This window comes from Budorcas taxicolor, chromosome 21 (genome assembly GCF_023091745.1).
Source record: "Budorcas taxicolor isolate Tak-1 chromosome 21, Takin1.1, whole genome shotgun sequence".
NCBI classification, from domain to species: domain Eukaryota; kingdom Metazoa; phylum Chordata; class Mammalia; order Artiodactyla; family Bovidae; genus Budorcas; species Budorcas taxicolor.
Window position 1 is genome coordinate 35,065,388 of NC_068930.1, and position 14,598 is coordinate 35,079,985.

The 14,598-nt window shown below is 39.0% G+C and overlaps 1 protein-coding gene across 2 annotated transcripts in view; it reads left to right on the forward strand.

Moving 5' to 3' along the window:
* The first annotated feature begins 148 nt into the window (after nucleotides 1–148).
* The window catches only part of UBE2Q2 (ubiquitin conjugating enzyme E2 Q2), a 61,387-nt gene continuing 46,937 nt past the window's right edge, over nucleotides 149–14,598 (forward strand). For both annotated transcript variants that reach the window (XM_052659476.1, XM_052659477.1), the window contains exons 1-2: nucleotides 149–388; nucleotides 11,087–11,188. In XM_052659476.1, coding sequence (XP_052515436.1) covers nucleotides 200–388; nucleotides 11,087–11,188 — 291 coding nt within the window. In that variant the 5' untranslated portion in view covers nucleotides 149–199. The remainder of the gene's footprint in view (nucleotides 389–11,086; nucleotides 11,189–14,598) is intronic.

The following is a 14,598-nucleotide window of genomic DNA, read 5'->3' on the forward strand; positions in this document are numbered from 1 at the left end:
GGCCGCCACACCGCCGCTCGTTGAGGCCTCAGCGTCCCTCGCCATTTTCCAGCCCCGATCCGACGCGGGCCGCGGCGGCGAGGAGAGGCGGAGCCGCGAGAGCGCGGCCCGGGCCGGCCCCGCGGGGCGGTCGCGGCCGTGACGGCGGCTCCGGGCCCGGCTCCCCTTCCGCACCCCTCCCGCCGGAGATGAGGGGAAGATGTCCGTATCAGGGCTCAAGGCCGAGCTGAAGTTCCTGGCGTCCATCTTCGACAAGAACCACGAGCGATTCCGCATCGTCAGCTGGAAGCTGGACGAACTGCATTGCCAGTTCCTGGTGCCGCCACCGGCGCCGCCGGGCAGCCCGCACTCCCCGCCGCCGCCGCTCACACTCCACTGCAACATCACGGTGAGGCACCCGGCCGCAGCCCCTCAGGGCCGGGCCGGGGAGGAAAGGGGCGCCCCGAGTGCTCGGACAAAGGGGAGGCTGCCCCGGAGAGGCCCCTCGGACCCTGGGCGGGGCGGGGCGGGTCCGCCCCTTTTCCCGGTGAGGGGCCCGGCTGGGGCCCCGCCGGGACTGCGCGCGGCTGGGCTGGGAGGAGGCGGACGGCGCGTTTCTCCGGCTTTCCCGGCGGGGCTGGGTTTGGGGCTGCTGGCCCCTCGCGGCCCCGGTCGCCGCACCTCGAGGCGGCCGAGCTCTCGCCGGGTCGCCATGGCCGCCCACAGCCAGGGGCCTGCCCCCGGGGGCCGCGGCCCGCGGGTCGGCTGTTGTTTGAGCCCCGGCGGGGCAGGCGAAAGGCCCTCAAGTTTGAACGCGTCCTTCTCCAGTCAGGTTTCCCTGGTTCCTTCTATTCCCCCAGTTATTTTTTAAGTTTGGGTTTAAGGAGAAACTAACATTGAAAACTGACGCGTTTGTGGGGGGAAAGTTTAGAATGCAGCCTCTGGCGCTGTTTGAATGATCCCCTTCCCGCTGGCCTGGCTCCGCGCTAACGCGTTCCGAAGGCGCGTTGGACCTTGGATGCGGCAGGTGTTCTGGGGGATGTTTGTGTAGCCCCTCCTGTGGTAAATCGGGAGCAGGGGAAAGGAGATCCGTGCCCAAATCTGCTGCCCAGAAAGATCGTTTTTATGTCACAAAGTCGGAAAGATCCTTTAAAGCTCTCTCACTTGCTTCGGCGGAAAGCTCGTGACAAACCCGTAAAAAAAAAAAAAAAAGTTAAAAAGTTTCCTCAGATAAGTGTATGATGAGGATGTTCATTGTGAAATTGACCTACGGTATCGGTTCCAAACTGCGGGATGTGCCGCTTATTATAACAGGAGTCAAGGTGGTGGTGGTTTCATGTTCCTCTGTAAATACGGTTAAAGCTGACTCTAGCGTCGTTAAACTCCCTTTGGTTAAGTTAGTAGGTAGGTAAGTCCTACAGAGTACCTGGTGCTCCGGAGTCTGCAAAGGCCTTGAGGTTATGATAATATTAAAATAGTTTTCAGAATACCGGGGAGCAGGTGTATATTTTTTAAAAAAAGTACAATAAAGAGCTGTACTGAGGTGTTCTCTTCGCGAAAATGGGTAGAGCAGTCCCTGCTTTCAGAACTTAGGCTTCTTGAGGGAAGAGTTTTACACAACAAAGTGATCAAGTTCTATGGTATGCTCGCGAACGCCAAAGAGAGCAATTAACTTTGATTTTGGTTGGGGGGCAGGGGGCGCTTCAGAAGGGGCCTTGAGGAGAGGCGGATTTGTGGAGTTGGGTTTTCACAGGTGAGTCGAATTTTGGAAGGGAGCCAAAGGGCATTTCAGGCAGAGGAAACTCCATCCGGAAAAAGACACCACAGCTTTGAAAATGTGGTTGGCTTAGGAATAGAGACGTTATAATGAGACTCGAGAAGCCCAGGATATAGGCGGATGAAGGATGGATGTTTTCCAAGAATGGAAAACAGGAAGTAGTAGTGAGCACAAAGTAGGTGATAATAAAGAGACTGGCTGATCTGAATGATGATTATTCTGGCACAAGTTGAAGGATAGCCAGGAAAAAGTAGGGCTGGTTTAAATGACAAACTGAACTTGTAGGCTCCTGGGGAGGCGCAAGCTCAGGTAAATGGGAAGATGTATTTACCATCCAGGACTAGGAGTAGTTCTCTGTAGTGGGTGGCATTAGGAAATGTGTGTGTGGTTTTGGTTATTCTGGTGGGGGTGGGATGGTGGTATTGCTGTGCTGACCTGGCATTTAAGTGGCAGGGGTACAGGGATGCCAAGTGTAATATTCAGGCAGTCTGCCAGACAGAATTATCCCACTTCAAGTGCCAGCAGTGCCTTATTGAGAACCATATTGGAGGCTGATAGTCAGCTGCACACAAAGATACTGAATGATGACATGGATTAGGGAGTGGAGCACGAAGTGAGAGATGCCTGGCAAAAGGAGGATTTGGTACCATTAATACAAACTACTCAAATTGAGGTGTCAGTGAATTATGACACATTATCAGAAGATAATTATCATTGTAGATGCTGTGTTAATAACATTATTATGGAGAAACATCAAACATATTCAAGAAGTTCAGTAGCATGGAGAACTTGAACAACAGTGATAAAGTTTTGGCCAATCTTATTTCATCTCTGCCCCACCTTGGATTATTTTGAAGCAGATTCCAGACATAGCACTTCATCTGTAAATATTTCGGTGTGTATCTTTAAAAGATAAAGACTGTTTAGGCATGGCTTAGTGTTTAGATAAAATCAATACAGTTTGCTGTTGTTGATACCATTTTCTTAGAGGGGAAGGAGCAAGGAAAGAGTGGGGTTGGATTTCAAATGCCAGGATTTGTCTACTGTGTTTGATTTGCTATAATCTAAAAAGTTTTAGCTGTTAAAAATGTACTGTTTGATCTATTAAAAAAAAAAAAACTTTTCCTCTTATTCCCAAATATTTATTGAGTTCTTGCCAGGCCTTGTCTTCTCCATGCTTACCAAGAAGCATCCTTAGGCACTTTCTATAACGTTTGAGTGAATGGTACCTCATTAGTTGTTTCTTACACACGTGCATGTCAATTTGAGTAATCCTCTAAAGATATGGTGCCCCTTTTTCTTTCAGGCTTCTGCATCAGCAGTTTTCCCCATGTGGAATGTGCCCCTTTCCCCAACTCATTCTGTCCTGACATGTCTGACCATCCCCAAGGCTCTCTAGTCGTACAGTGTGTCTATTTCCCTTCCTGCCTGCTATAGTCCTTAACTGCTGCTTTGGTTATGTTTTCTGATATTCTGTTATAATACGGTGGTGGGTTTTTTGGAAAGTCTTTTTCATGGTGGCGGGGGAGACTAGTCAGTGGTTTTGCTTTTCATCCTCCACTCAGTAAATGCTCAGTAATATTTGTGTTGTTGGCAATATGGCCACCATTTTAGCTACATTCTCTTTGAACAAAAATCTTAACTACTTAATCTTAATTAGTTAACTGCCAAGAACTGGTCAAAAGGGCAGAGAAAACATCAAGAAAGTGTCTTGGGTAGTGCATAAATATTTGAAAGGCCACTTAGGGCTTGATAGGAAATCTTCAATTTGACTTCACATGAAAGTGGTTTAAGAAGTAAAAAAAACAGACAAAAGTGTACTCTTTAGGCCAAGGGAGTGGAACTAAATTTCTTTTCTGTTTCATAAATTTGTCCTAATCTTAGATACGAAGGGGAAAGAGGGCTAAATTCAACTTCAAGGAGTCTTTTTTTTACTTGTTTTCTGTGAACTCATGATAAAAAAGTTTGTCATGCAGACTTAAAAAGTTATTTTTTCCATTTTCAGTAAATAGATTTAATTGCCAGTCAGAGCTAACATCCAGTTCTTATGATCACACCTAAAAGCAAAGCAGGTCATTTTAATAACCTGTGCAGCCTTATTCAGAGCCAGTATAGTACTTTGTTTTAGTTCTTTTGAAATATTTAGCATAACTTGGCAACTCCATTACTCCTTTTATGGACTTCTTGCCATCTGGGAACTCTTGGTAGGGAATCACTGTTTTAAAGTGAGAAATCCCCCCCAGGAAGTAAATTAGCTGGTAAACAAATAAAACCTCACAGTACTTTATTATTTGTATAGCATAAATCATTACTCTTTATGTATGAGTGGCTATTTCCCAGGCTATTTGTGGTGGAACATTTTTTTGTTTAACTAATTAAATTTCTATTCATCATTGCCAAAAAGGGTACTCTTTTCCCCACCCCAACAGCAAGATACTAAATTAAAAATGTTAGAGCTCTGAGTTTAGGAGATGGGAAAATTTTTTTTACTTTTAGTCTTTGGGACCTCAAGCAAACTACTACTTTTACTGTATTTTTCTATGAAATAGATAATACTTTTTGATCCACATGAGAACGTATTTAGGAGAATTCTTTAACAGTGATAATAATCTCTATAAATATAAAAGTGATGATGTCATTAGTGGCTGAATAACACTGGTTTGAAAATACTTTTTAATAGCTTTTCATGGGAAATGAACCAGTGCTATTTAATTTTTGATGTTTCTTGTCTTTACACTGATAAAAAAAAGTAGCCCTGACAGTGTTATACAAGGGAAATAACAAAACTTGACTGAAAAGCTCAAGACCTTTTCTTTGGTCTGTTCTCCTGGGACAGATTGCTTTTCCAGTTTGAACTCCTGGAGAATCTTTTGGAAGTATCAGAACTGTCATGTTAAGTGCTTAAATGGTACTTTCACTCCAGAGGAATCATTGTTTCCATTCATTTGACCAGTTTATAATATAGAGTCAAATTCCTAGTTTGTATCTAGTCTCCCTCATCCCCATTTTTATGACCTTCCTTGAAAGGAACAGATATATGAAGAGGAGATTTAGGTTTCCATTTTGTGAATGGTGTATCCTTTAGTAATTTGATTTTTTTTTTCTTTGTTTAACTTCCTTAGACCTGGAAAAGGATAGTGTTAGATAAATGTCAGCTGGTTGAAGGGCTGGGAATTGAATTTAAATAGTCCCTGCCAAATAAAGCATTATTGGAGAATCAGAGTGGTAAAGCAGAGGTCTCTTTTTCCAAGGCCATTGTAATAGTGTTCTGTGTTCTCTTCTAAAAGATTATTTTGAAAGACAAAGCAGACTCGGAACCAAGGAAACCAGTGGTTTCTGCAGATTCAGTGGTTTGAATCTTTTTCAGCACTTTTGATTTCTCTGCTTCAATTCATTTAGAATGAAGTTTTAATTAGCTGTAATTTGCTCCTCAAACAGTTAACATTTTCAGATCACAGAAGTGTGTATGCAGTATTCTTTTACCAAATATTAGTGTATTTACTCTGCTTCTGTGGGTTTCAGTCATGTTAGATACTTGGTTGTACATTGTTTGCTTGTAAAATGATTATCAGGGAGCAGTCTCTTTTTTTCTTTTTTGGGGGAGGGGATAGCTTTTTTAATGTTGTCAGGTCATTTAGGATTTTATATGGTGCCATATGGTAATTCTGTCAGTTTATTTCATTCTCCATCCCACATTTATTGAACGGCAAAGTGTGAAAATAATGTGTCCTATAACTGTTCTCCAGAAGTGTTACAGTTGTTAGACCTCTGAACCTTCAACAAGAAGTATGTGCGTCAATTTTCAAAAAGTTAAGACACAGCCATCTCCAAGGATTTCATATCATTTGGAAAAATACCAGAAACTGAGCATTCTGGCAGGCAGTTTTGCTGGCAGGTGCTTGATATAGAGCTGCACATTGGTCTTGTAGTGGATTTGTGTGGAAAATAGATAAAGTTATTTCTGAACAAGGCAAGCTCCTTAATGAGAAGCAAAGAGGTCGGTTTGATTGACCTTGAGTTATGTTGTCTTAGATTAGGACAACAACACAGCATTTTATGCTGGCAATGGTGGCGAGCTTCTTTGTCATTTGTCCAATTATGGTAACTTTTAGGGTGGTGATCACAGACAACTTCATCCTTCAAGCCTTAAAATTACTATAAAAACAATAGTATTAATAAAATTGAGGAAAAACAGGGCCCCTGAATAATTAGATGCTTAGATAATTGTCTAAAATTTTCATAACTGTGGTGAGAAAGAGATGTGTTAGAAGCATTCAAACATTTAATGTGGGGAAAGTTGCTTGAACTTATATTGGGATTTTTCAGCACCATCCATTGTTTAAAAATTGTATATCATGGGTCATTTTAAAGAGAAATAGTAAGGAAACTATCTTTTCAAGATAGAAAGCTTAGTTATTAATCTTCTAAAAATTTAAAAGCTTGAAGTATAAGAGGTTGAAAGCATTAATGCTTAGGTTTCTAAGTTTCGGTAATAATTTTAGATACCTTTCAAAGTATGTGGATTGTCTTTTAAACATTACACTGAACAAGCCTTGACCATGATGTAGAATTTGTGTTGAAGGTTCAGTTTCCAGAGGTGATGGTAGTGGATATTTTATAATGTGGAAGACAAGACATTTTTATTTAATTAAGAAATCTAGAAACCAGATAAGCAAAACTAGAAAAAAAAAAATTGCCTGTAATTCTACCATTCAGAACACACCAGTGTCCAGACTTTGATGTATGTATTGTCAACTGGTCATATTTTTTCTCTTCTATTTATGTAGATTCCCTCTCTCTTAAAAAAGTCAGATTATTTTATAATCTGATTTTTTTTTTTTACTCAATAATATTGTAGACCTTTGTAGTAACCATTACTTTACAATGTCTTCAATTATTGTGTGCTGTCTCATTATATGGCTTTAGCAGTGAGTCAGTCATGTCCCTACTATCAGTGGTTTCTGTTTTTTTTCTGTTTTAAATAATGCCTTAAACATTACTAGATCGAGCTAAATCCTCACGTATATAGGTAATATCCTTTGAAAATTTCCTAGTAGTGATAACTTTCCTTTCTTATTGATGAATTGGGTTTTGGAGATGTTGTAACACATTATATTGTAGGAACTTTCTTTTCCCTTTCAGGTAGCAGCTTTTATTTATCAGATTGGCAATAATGTTAACAAGTGTCAAGTGAAAAGAGCATTCTCATAGTCAAGGCAAAAAGTGTAAATATTTATGACCCTCTAGAAAACAGTTTGGTTTCTTTTGCTGCTGCTGCTAAGTCGTTTCAGTTGTGTCCGACTCTGTGCGACCCCATAGACGGCAGCCCACCAGGCTCCGCCCTCCCTGGGATTCTCCAGGCAAGAACACTGGAGTGGGTTGCCATTTCCTTCTCCAATGCATGAAAGTGAAAAGTGAAAGTGAAGTTGCTCAGTCGTGTTCAACTCTTCACTTTACGACCCCATGGACTGCAGCCTTCCAGGCTCCTCCATCCATGGGATTTTCCAGGCAAGAGGACTGGAGTGGCTTGCCATTGCCTTCTCCGTTGGTTTCTTTTAACCCTCTCCATTTAGCAAGATAAATGCTGACTACCCCTGTTGGCCAGCATTGACCTTGTGATGCTAGATCTCTGAGAAAGAGGGCTTTAGTCCCAGAGAAGACCCAGATTTGCCTAGTTTAGCTCATCTGACAGCTAATCAGGAATAGGATAGGCTGGTAGAGGCCGGTAATCAGGTTTTGGGTCAAGAGAGGAAGGTAGGAAGATGGAAAGGGGATAGGAAAAGTATCCTCAGTGGAACCACGTTAATACAGAATGGTAAAAGGATGTTTCTTAACAAGGAAGAAATTCTGAAAGGAGGGGGGGGAAGGTTGGCGGATGGGGACAGGCAGCAGTTTTAATGAGAATAGTGGCACACTTTTACATTTTTGGGGGGTTAAACTCTTTGATATCTGGTCTGTCATTTGCCTCTGCATTCAGTCTATGGTGGTATGTTGTTGTGGTTGAAATAATAATAAGAAAATCTAGCCTCACACAGATACTTGATTGGAAAAAGAAGTATTTTAATAGCCATTTTAGATAGCTGTAGACATTCTTTTTGGATACTGTACCCAAACTTGGTTTTTCCTAGATTTTGACTGGATCTTTCACCCTTGCATGATATGATATCATGCGTTATTATTTGGAAAATATTAGTTCACTGGAATCTTATAAATGTTAATACATTTCATTATATAACATAACATTATATCCACTAATATCATCATCACCCTCATAAAAATACTCTTGGGAAGCTGTCAGGCTCACATGGTGGAAACAGGCTTTACAAACTTCTAATTTTTGCTTAAAAGCTTGAATTTTATTATTGGCAATAAATACTGCCTTGGGTTTTCCTTGAAATGACAGGTTCTCTTCATTCTTTTTTTGAGAAAATAACCTATCAGAAACCCAAGTTGGAATAACCATTGTTTGACAGTCATTCTTTCAAGTGAAAATGGTGTCCTGTCAAAGTGGTTAGTTCAGCTCACAACTCAAACACACAAGTGCTCTCTCATGTATTCTGTAGCAATGCTCATGTGTGCCCATTTCATCACTGCAATATTAAAAACACATAAGGATTGAGATTTGGTAAAATAACTGCCTCGTCACAGACGTTCGTAAGTGAAGTGCCTTTTTCTTCTTTGAAACACCTTTAATGCATAGTGGTGAATAATACCATGACTTCAAGTATAGTTTGGTGTCACTGCTTTTATCTGTGCTAAGGTACACACCGTTGTATTGGCACCATTGGTAAGAATGTTAAGTGTGCAAAAGGCAATGAACATCTTAGTATTCCCATAGAAATAGTTTGGACCTTGGAGTCCAAGGGCCCCGCTTAGGGAACTGTTAACATAGTTGCTTAGACCTACTATATATCCTGTCTTTTGTCTAGGATTAGAAAAATATGGCATAGGTAGTAAGTGATCTCAGTATTTCTTTTCTTTTCTTTTTGTAATTTTCATAATATGGTTTTGAGGGGTTTTAGCCCAGAGCACCAGTTGATATATTTTCTTTTGCTTATGCAGAACTTTAATCAATGCAATGAAGCTCGAAATGTAGTTTGTTTTTTTTTTTCTTTTTTTAAGACTAAAGAAAATACAAATATAAAACAGAATGGTCTAGATAGTGTATCCTCCAGATTAGGCTGAAGACTTTGAGGAAAATGTGATATTCAGTTAAGTAATTCTCACTAAAAATGGGATTAATTTTGAAGACCATCTACATTTTAGCCTTAAAGAGATTTGGAACACAGTAAGAGTTTGAGGGATGGGGATACAGAAATAAACCATTGCTGAATGGATATAATGATGTTCTATTTCAACTTTTTTTCTTTAAAGAACATTTGGTAAAACGCTTTAAAAATATTTAAAAATATTCTGTGGCTCCAACTATGTTATAATTGAGATTATAATTCTCAAAGCAGTGCTTCTTTAAAACTATGTAAAATTGTCATGTTTCTGTGACTAGATCTAGCTGCAGCTAATACTAATAATAATGGCTTTCCCTAATATGTAACAGAAAGCAGTACAAATGAACAGAGTAAATGTTAGTAGGTGGAAATGTGTAATGCTTAATTCGTTCACTTAAAAAAATCAACACGTAATTGTGCTTTAAAAAAGTATGTAGATAGTAATAGCATTTCTAGGTAGTAATCAGTTTGTGATGTAATAAAATATTGGAGTTTTATGGTGTTTGAATTATTTATTGCTCTGCAACTAGTTTAGCAGCTTAAAACAGACATTATCTCACTATCTCTCATTATCTCATTTTGATTATGGGTTAAAAAACTGTGTGACTTACCTGGGTTCCTTGGCTCAGGGTACCTGACCAGGCATTCAAGATGTTGGCTGAGGCTGTAGTCATCTCAAGGCAGGACAGGACAGTCCTCTCCACCTCCAAGTTCATTCATGCACTTGTTGGTAGGATTCATCTCAAATGCTGTTGGTCTGAGAGCCTCAAATTCTAGTTGATACTTGGTCAGAGGCTTCTTCAATCCCTTGCCCAGTGGGTTTGTATTTCTCCATAGGGAACTGTTTTCCACTGGGGGAACAAATGAAAGAGCAAGGAAGGGTAAGCAAGACAGAACTTCCCATCTTTTTGTAACCTGATTTCAGAGGTGACATCTATTACTTTACTGTATTCTGCTTGTTACAAGTGAGTTGTTAGATCTAGGGGAAGGAATTATATAAGGGAGTGAATACCAGGAGGTTGGTTAGGATTATTGGGGCCATTTTAGAGGCAGCTTATCACAGTGTTCAAGAACACAACTGACCTCGATGAGTGGGAGCCCACAGACAGTAGCTGTACAAGGAGAATGCCTGTCTCAGAGTCCAGCTCCCATGGCAAGTGAGCACTGAAGGTAGCCCTAAGATAGCTATGTTGCTGTTTGTTCTGCCTTTCTAACACTTGCTATATTTAAGAAGTAATCTTAACCTTATTTAAGAAATCTGTCCTTTAGAAACTACATTCTTGTTTGCAATCTAAGAAAGGAAGGGAAATTATTAGGAAAAAGGCAAAAATTAAATGGGATTGCTTTTAGGGGCCAGTTTTCTAATGGAGGAAAAAATCTCAAAGCAACTTCTGTAGTTACACTACTCAGAAGACAAGTCATACAGTGAGTGGATTTAAAAAATTAGTTTTAGCATTTGTAAGGATTTAAAAACATGTGCCTAGATATGTATTCCTCTACTTTGTTTAAAAAATTGAGTTATATCTCATCTATATAAAGCCTAGAAATGTAGCTTTATTATACTGAAAGGCAAAAAGTAGTATGGTTTAACTCTATAGACTACTTCAAGGTTGGAAATTTTTGTTTTCGCTTTTAATTTGTTTCTGTTTCTTGAAGGATTTATTATGATTCTAGATTTTAAAGCCCTTAAAAAATGTTAAAGCTGGCAAATCCATGCCATGATAGACCTTTCTTTGTAAAGGAAGGGAAACCCATCATCCTTGGTACTTGCATAACATTTTTTTCTGCTTTTGATGGAACAACTTTTGCAGTATATTCTCTTCTGTTTGTTTTAAATCAGACTGCAAGTCCTTTTTTTAAGGCTTATAAATCATATAACATGAAGCACGCAAGATTAAACTATAGAGCTTAATAATTTTTGTTTAAAAAATTAAAAACATGGATTTTTAATGAATTTAAAGACATGGATTTTAATGTGTTACTTTTTTTCTGTGATCTGTTTTACTTAAATTTGTGATCATCTTGCCATTTGGTGGTGGGGTTTCCTTGCCTATCCAGGTTAACCTGTATGCAAATGCATTTAACATCAGTGTCTCCGTAACAGGAATCTTATCCATCTTCTTCACCAATATGGTTTGTGGACTCTGATGATCCAAATCTGACTTCGGTTCTGGAACGTCTCGAAGACACTAAGAACAACAATTCGGTGAGAAAATAATAAACCACACTACTTTTTTTTTTTTCTTTTTTCTCATGAATGTAACAGAACTCAAGTGTTAAGAGGTAATATGATACAAAAGCTTGATTGATAACCTAGTTTTTAGCTCCTCTAAGATTTTTTTTTTTGTCCTTCAAATTCTGTTTAGTACTTGGTTTCTCATTTTTATTCCCTGTAACTATAGTCTTAGCTTAGCTCAGGAATTAGATTGTCTCTTTCCCATGAATCCTAATCATTAAATTAAGTAAGCATTTTTGATTGGGCCCATTATCCAAGGTAGGAAATAGAAAAAGGGAAAAAGACAGATAGATGTGAGGGGAAAATAATGATAGAATGACCCCAATTGATGTTTCTGTCAAGAGTCTATATAACTCTGCAGTAAAAACCAAAGGAATATAAATAAAAAATTATTTTTTAATATATAAAGAAATCAGATTTCTTTGATTATAAAACTATTAAGTGACCCTTGTGAAAGAACTAGTGAAATTAAAAACAATAAAAGGAAAATAGAAATCACCCTAATTTTTCTCTACCTGATAATAAACGTTGTTGACATGATGGCAATTTTTTTATTCAGTATTTTTCTTTTGCTTGTAAAATACATAAACAGATGTTAAAATTATTAAAGTTATATCATTTGCATTTTTCCACGATATCACAAAATTCTTATAGAAGAATATCAGTCATTATTTGCAGGTGACGTGATTGTTTACCTTAAATCCAAAGGAGTCAGTTGAAAAAGCAGTTTTTAAAATGATTGATTAAAAGTTCTATTATATAAAAATCAAGTTTTCCAAAATATCAGCTATAATCAGAAAATACAGTGGACAGGTATTTTATTGACAGCCACAAAGAAAATTAGACACCTAGGAATAAGCTTAGATGTGCAAATTTTGTATCAAGAAAACTATAAACATTTGCTGAGTGGAATTAAAGACTTGACAACTGGTTCCTAGATCTGCAGACTCCCATATTGTAAATATGTCAGTTATCTGTAACTTCATGTGAGTTTATAAATTGAATGCAATTCCAGTAAAAATCCCAACAGATTTATTTTTGGAACTTGACAAAATGACTCTAAAGTTTGTTTTGAAGAGTAAATAATAATAATTATCTGACCAGATACTAAATAAGATATCAAGTACTAGCACTAAGCTGGACAGGTAAAGGCAGTTAGAAATTTAGAAACATAATCATGCAATTGAGAATCTAGAATCAGTTAAATTGAACCGAAATACTCAATAAATAAAGCATAGATTATTTTATGAATAGTACTGGGAGAACTGACCATTTGAGGAAGTTAAAGACTTACCTCAGATTTTTGTCACAATAAGTTAGAGGTGGTTTAAACATCTATTTTTAAAATTAAGATCAGAGGAACTTCAGTGTGAGTATTACAAGAGTAATAACAAAGCCATGAAGATTAGAGGAAAAAATTAAAAGCTAGACAGACATTTGTTCACATCTCCAGCAAGGGAGGGGCAACAGGACAGGTAATGAGCAATAGACATAGCCCCCTTACCAATGCTTCCCTTTAGGAGGTTGCCTCTAAAGATCTAAAGTTGTAAGTTTTATAGGAGTAGAAATGAGTGGGCTTATTTTTTGATGTCTAAAACATTCCATCAAAAAATGCTCCTGAAGTAAAATGACATAGGATATAAAATTTGGTACAATTTTATGAACGAGTATTTACATAAAAAAACAAACTCATCCTCTACTCTTTCTTGTGCTCTCTGCCAGTTATTTTATAATCTAGTTTCTTGATCAAACAAGCTATCTTTTCTCACATTTAATTCATTATAATATGGATGCTGCCACCTTTGTTGTACTAAAATTTTTACCCCTAGTTGCCAAATCCAGGACTACTTCTTTAGTCCTAAAGTTTCTGCAGCATTTTGATACTGTTGACTCTTTCCTTTTGAAATAGTCCTTCATTCAACAAACACATACCCTTTACTGTCCACCAATAAAGAGCTGGTTAAAAAAAAATTGCTGTATGGTTTTATGATAGAACATCATGTTGTTAATGCAGCCAGTCTTTCCACAAGAGCACATGCAACGTTCCAAGATGTACTAAAGTGAAAAACCAAGGCAAAGCATATTTTCTGAAATCTGGCCCCTTTTGTATGGTGGTTCAGTCACTAAGTCGTGTCTGCCTCTTGTGATCCCACGCGCTGTAGTCCACCAGGCCCCTCTGTCCATGGGAATTCCCAAGCAAGAATACTGGAGTGGGTTGCCATTTACTTCAGGGGATTTTCCAGACCCAGGGATGGAACCCAGGTCTCCTGTGCTGCAGGCAGTCTCCTGCATTGGAAGCAGATTCTTTACTGACCAAGCCACCAGGGAAGCATGTATACAGTGCTGTAAAAAATATATAAGTAAATATATATCTATGTGTACACTGGTTTGTACATACCTTTTTTTAACCTGGGTGGATACAGGAAACTATTAGTAGTAGGATACAGAAAAGTGTTTTTAAAAACTTGCCTGGCTCTGTGCCAGGCTTTGGGATAAGTGGTCAGTATAAAAGACCAGTCCTGTCTCTGTCCTCTGAGGATTTCCATCAAATCACTTTCTCCTGTTTCTGTCTCTTGCTACCTTGCCTTGGTCTGCTCTGAGCAGTTATTTCTTGGTCCACCTCTTTGTTCTCTTTCTGTGCTTTCTCTGAGTAATCTCTTCTACCACCAGGACTTAAATTGTGGCCTATATTCCAATGATTCCTAAATTTGTATCTCTAGATAAAATTTTGTCTCCTGAGTTTGACACCCATCATTTGTCTATATATCACATAGATCCAGGGAATCTCACTCAGATGTGCCATGGCTGTTCAAAATGATTACATCTAAAATTTAAGTTCATCTACATCTTAGTACTCCATCACCCCCATCTCGTTTTTCCTCAAAAATTTACCTCTGTGATTGTGAATGGGGCAAAATGAAATAATGAAAGTTGTTCCCCATGCCTGAATGTGGAAACTATCTTATAGTTCTTTTTTATACCAGTGTTTCCTGACCTCTGCCGCCTCAACCCCAAACTATCTAGTAAATTTGTAAGACTTGTTCCTCTCCCTTCTAAATATTTCTTAAATTCTTGCCCCATGGTCTTAGTTTCTTCTTCTGATCCTTAAACACCTTTTTGGGGACATGGAGTTGAAATTCCCGGGAGGTGTACGGCCCTGCTGCTTACTGCCTGGGGCACCTCTGCCACCACGCGGCCGTCTCTCCCACAGTGCTCAGGGAGTTCTTCCTGTAACGGGGTGGAGTGTCCAGGTCTGTCCAGCTCACCCAGCCACCTCTTTGTTGTGTACTGAGCACAGAACAGAGCTTATCAGGTGGAGAACAAATCCACAGTGGGGCATTGCTGTTTTTTAAGCTTGAGGATACTTTTGATACTAATTT